General features: G+C 50.2%; 1 protein-coding gene across 1 annotated transcript; it reads left to right on the plus strand.

Moving 5' to 3' along the window:
* Window positions 1-345: 345 nt before the first annotated feature.
* LOC109782961 (amino acid permease 3) lies at window positions 346-2492 on the plus strand. The gene is made up of 3 exons (XM_020341592.4): window positions 346-1197; window positions 1290-1432; window positions 1534-2492. The coding sequence occupies exons 1-3, from the start codon at window positions 537-539 to the stop codon at window positions 2167-2169; spliced, it is 1440 nt and encodes a 479-aa protein (XP_020197181.1). The 5' UTR covers window positions 346-536; the 3' UTR covers window positions 2170-2492.
* Window positions 2493-4857: the final 2365 nt, after the last annotated feature.

Genomic DNA, 4857 nt, shown 5'->3' on the forward strand with positions numbered 1-4857 from the left:
GAGTATGCGTACCGTAAGTACATCATGCGTTAAACCTAAGCTCTTGACCGCAGATTCGACGTCTAATAACCGTACAGGTTCAAAGGAAGAAACTATTAGTCTATGAGCAATCAACAAGGTGTTCCATGAGGTAGAAAGAAATCGAAATCAGCTACCATGACGGTCATCTAAAGTACACCATCACAGCTTGGCGACTATGTTATGTTTTGCCGTCATTTCGATGCCAGCGTGTCAACAAAAACTCAAAACAGTCGCACTGCAAAAGCAAGGAAGCTAGAATTCTCAACAGTAATGTTCACACGGGGCGCCAGAGCCAAAGCCTCTATATATACACCTCCCCTCCTCCCTCCCATTTCCCCACACAGGCGCACGCCTCCTGGCCAAGAACACACCACTTCCCAGTCGTCAACTAGCTGCTAGCTAAAGCTTGCGCTGAGCTTAGGTAGCACCTCACACGCGCCTAACTCGATCAGTTCTCTCTACGAGAAGTCAAGCTAGCTGAGGATTGTCGAGTACGTAGTAGCACAATTTAAGTGATGGCGGTAGGCAACGGCGGCGCCAAGAAAGTGGTGGCGCCCATGGAGGTGTCCGTGGAGGCCGGGAACGCCGGGGACGCGGCGTGGATGGACGACGACGGCCGGCCCCGCCGCTCCGGCACGTTCTGGACGGCGAGTGCGCACATCATCACCGCCGTCATCGGCTCCGGCGTGCTCTCGCTGGCCTGGGCCATCGCGCAGCTCGGTTGGGTGGCTGGCCCAGCTGTCATGCTCCTCTTCGCCGCCGTCATCTACTACACCTCCACCCTGCTCGCCGAGTGCTACCGCACGGGTGATCCGGCCACCGGGAAGCGCAACTACACCTACATGGACGCCGTCCGCTCCAACCTCGGCGGTCCCAAGGTCATCTTCTGCGGTGTCATCCAGTACGCCAATCTCGTCGGCGTCGCCATTGGCTACACCATCGCCTCCTCCATCAGCATGCGGGCCATCAGGAGGGCCGACTGTTTCCACGCCAACGGACACGCGGACCCGTGCAAGAGCTCCAGCAACCCATACATGATCCTCTTCGGCCTCGTGCAGATCGTCTTCTCGCAGATCCCCGACTTCGATCAGATATGGTGGCTGTCCATCGTCGCCGCAGTCATGTCCTTCACCTACTCCGGCATTGGACTCTCCCTCGGCATCACCCAGACCATATGTATGTCGTCGGAACTCCAAACATACCCTTTTTTTTCTTATTAGTACGTATATAAGTTATCCTATACAGTACTTAAGACGATGAAATTGCAGCCAATGGTGGAATCAAGGGCAGCCTCACCGGCATCAGCATCGGCGTCGGTATCACGGCCACACAGAAGGTGTGGCGCAGCCTGCAGGCATTTGGCGACATCGCCTTCGCCTACTCCTTCTCCAACATCCTCATAGAAATCCAAGTACGTAAAAGCCATGACCGAGCTGTGCTCTGCTCAGTGAGTGTAATTCGTCGTTTTGCTCTGTTTTTCCTGTCGCTGACTGGCATAGGGGTGTTTCTCAGGACACGATCAGGGCGCCGCCGCCGTCTGAGGCGAAGGTGATGAAGCAGGCGACGCGGCTGAGCGTGGCGACGACGACGGTGTTCTACATGCTGTGCGGGTGCATGGGGTACGCGGCGTTCGGTGACGCAGCCCCCGACAACCTCCTCACCGGGTTCGGATTCTACGAGCCCTTCTGGCTGCTGGACATCGCCAACGTGGCCATCGTCGTGCACCTCGTCGGCGCCTACCAGGTCTTCTGCCAGCCCATCTTCGCCTTCGTCGAGCGCTGGGCCGCGTCCACATGGCCAGACAGCGTCTTCATCTCCCGCGAGTTCCGGGTGGGGCCATTCGCGCTCAGCGTGTTCCGGCTGACGTGGCGGTCGGCCTTCGTCTGCCTCACCACCGTCTTCGCCATGCTGCTCCCGTTCTTCGGCAACGTGGTGGGACTCCTCGGCGCCGTCTCCTTCTGGCCGCTCACCGTCTACTTCCCCGTCGAGATGTACATCAGGCAGCGCGGCGTGCCCGGCCGGAGCATGCAGGGGATCTGCCTTAGGATGCTCAGCGTCGGATGCCTCATCGTTTCCATCGCCGCCGCGGCGGGCTCCATCGCCAACGTCATCGAAGCTCTCAAAGTGTACAAGCCGTTCAGCGGCTGATTTGCCGCACGTGCACCAACTTAGTTATAACCGCATGCTATACATACATACTACACGTTCGCCGAGAGGCCCCTGTTGAACCTAGTTATTGCACCTAACGGATTAGGCGGCCTTTGGTTGCATACCTCGGAAAATGAGGGGCCTAAGCAGAACGGCAGGAGGTGCTCTTTGTAATGAAGACTAAGAGCGTAGGGTGCCTTATGCAAAATAGCTCCTTTTTTGTCAAGGGGACCTAATTTTTGTTGTACAATCTGGTGTACCAGAGGAAAAAAACATCCAGTATATACACATGAAGACAAGATAAAACTTTCAGATTTGCTAAATCTTAGTCGAGTGAGACTTAGGCATATCTTGTTTAATGCTATATTCATGAGATCTTATGTGAATGTCTTAATGATTGAGACCTAGCCCCACCCAAGAAAAATATCCTTGTGCCTCAGTTCTCTTGACATCTATATATAGGGTCCTTATATATATTGTTAGGAATACCTATAGTCTTCGAAATCATGATAAAGACCCATTGTTGTCTGAACCATACATGAATAATTTTGGGGTTCACTGAAATCAACGCAACATCCGTAATCTCAACTAGATGTTTTGAACCTTGATGAAATCATTAGAGAGGTGCAAGCCTATGCTCTTGAGCTTACAAAAGATGTAAAGTTATCTTACTTTAACTTGTGCCCCACAAAAGGAAATGGTCCAACGTTTTTGAAACAAATAATTGCGGCACACTGTTTGCAAGAGAATATCTAGATTAGCAAGTGGGGAATCTTAGGTAGATCATTGATGATAAGCTCTTTTCTCTCATCCAAAGAAGAAATGGGTGGACAGCCAAGTAGGATGGGTACACAGGGTACTAATCACGAAAGCGCGCTCACATGGACCATTTATATTGCTTTCTTTATTTTCTTTGCGGGTATGGAAAATGAAAAAGAACGGCCAAGCAAACTTGGAATCCTTGCATTTGCTTCTTAGATATTTGTTTGTGATAATTGGTGATTGCATTATAGGAGTATGTAGCTGTCCTGCTCTGTTTAGCTGCTAGCAGCACGGGGGATATGCCAAATCTGGCCACACAAAATTAATGTGTTTAAACTTCAACTAACACGACCTTCCGAAAAAGAAGAGTCTGTTTTCTTGCATGAAGAGATAAGTTATAATAGCGCCAATAATAGTGTGTGTGTGTGTAAGCCAATCGGTCTACATAATCCAACATGTATTTTTAGAAACACAGCCATATCCTATGGTCCGTTCCTTTTCTTTAACAGCAGTGGTTCGTTTCGCAATAGGCGAAAGGGAGGTGGAGAAGTTCCCTCGGTTGGCCGCCGGCCAGGCCATTGGCTCCTCCCCTCTCCGGCAGCTGCTGCGGTAGCAGGAGAGCTGGGGAGCCCCGGATTTGTGCCCTCGGTCTGTACATGGTAGGGATAGATTTTCAGGTGTCGGCGTTTGGATGGTGGTGGCGACGGCATGAGAAATAAGTCTTCCTCGACCTCAGCCTTATCTGGGGATTTTCCTCGGAGGCGGCGACCAGGTCGGCGGAAGGTGGTGCAGTGGTGTGTTGGCGTTCGACGTCGGTAGGCTTCTTCTGACACTACTTCCTAAGAAGACGGATGCTGTGAGAATTGAGCAGTTCAGGCCGATCTGCCTACTCAATATTAGTTTTAAAATATTCACCAAGGTCGGGACTAATAGGCTCACACAGATTGCGCATTCTGTAGTGCAGCACTCCCAAACTGCTTTCATGCCGGACAGAAACATCCTTGAAGGGGTGGTCGTCCTTCATGAAACGCTCCATGAAATCCATTCCAAGAAGTTAGATGGGGTCATTTTTAAGGTGGATTTCGAGAAAGCGTACGATAAGGTTAAATGGCCATTTCTCCAACAGGCATTGCGTATGAAAGGTTTTGATGAAGCCTGGCGACGTCAGGTTGAATCATTTACGCAAAAAGGGAGTGTGGGAATTAAAGTGAATGACGATATTGGTCATTACTTCCAGACACATAAAGGCCTTAGACAAGGAGATCCGATGTCCCCTATCTTGTTTAACATTGTGGTTGATATGTTAGCCATCTTGATAGGAAGGGCTAAGGAGAATGGTCAAGTGGGTGGCTTGGTACCTCATCTGGTTGATGGAGGTGTATCCATCCTTCAGTACGCTGATGATACAATCATCTTTATGGAGCATGACCTGGCCAAGGCGAGAAATATGAAGCTGGTGTTATGCCTCTTCAAACAATTGACCGGGTTAAAGATTAACTTTCATAAGAGCGAGCTGTTCTGCTTTGGTAGAGCCAAAGACGAACAGGAGGCTTATAGGCAATTGTTTGGGTGCGACTTGGGGGAATTACCTTTCTCTTACCTAGGTATTCCAATCCACCATAGAAAGCTGACCAATAGAGAATGGAAGTGCATCGAAGACCGGTTTGAGAAGAAACTGAGTTGCTGGAAGGGCAAGCTCATGTCATATGGAGGCCGATTAATTCTGATTAATTCGGTGCTCACGAGTATGCCTATGTTTCTCTTATCGTTCTTTCAAGTCCCAGTTGGTGTTAGGAAAAGACTGGACTTTTATCGATCGCGTTTCTTTTGGCAGGGTGATGATCTAAGAAGAAAATACAGACTTGCAAAATGGGATATCATCTGTAGACCGAAAGACCAAGGGGGTCTTGGTATTGAGAATCTTAA

Source organism: Aegilops tauschii, chromosome 5, assembly GCF_002575655.3.
Source record: "Aegilops tauschii subsp. strangulata cultivar AL8/78 chromosome 5, Aet v6.0, whole genome shotgun sequence".
NCBI lineage: Eukaryota > Viridiplantae > Streptophyta > Magnoliopsida > Poales > Poaceae > Aegilops > Aegilops tauschii.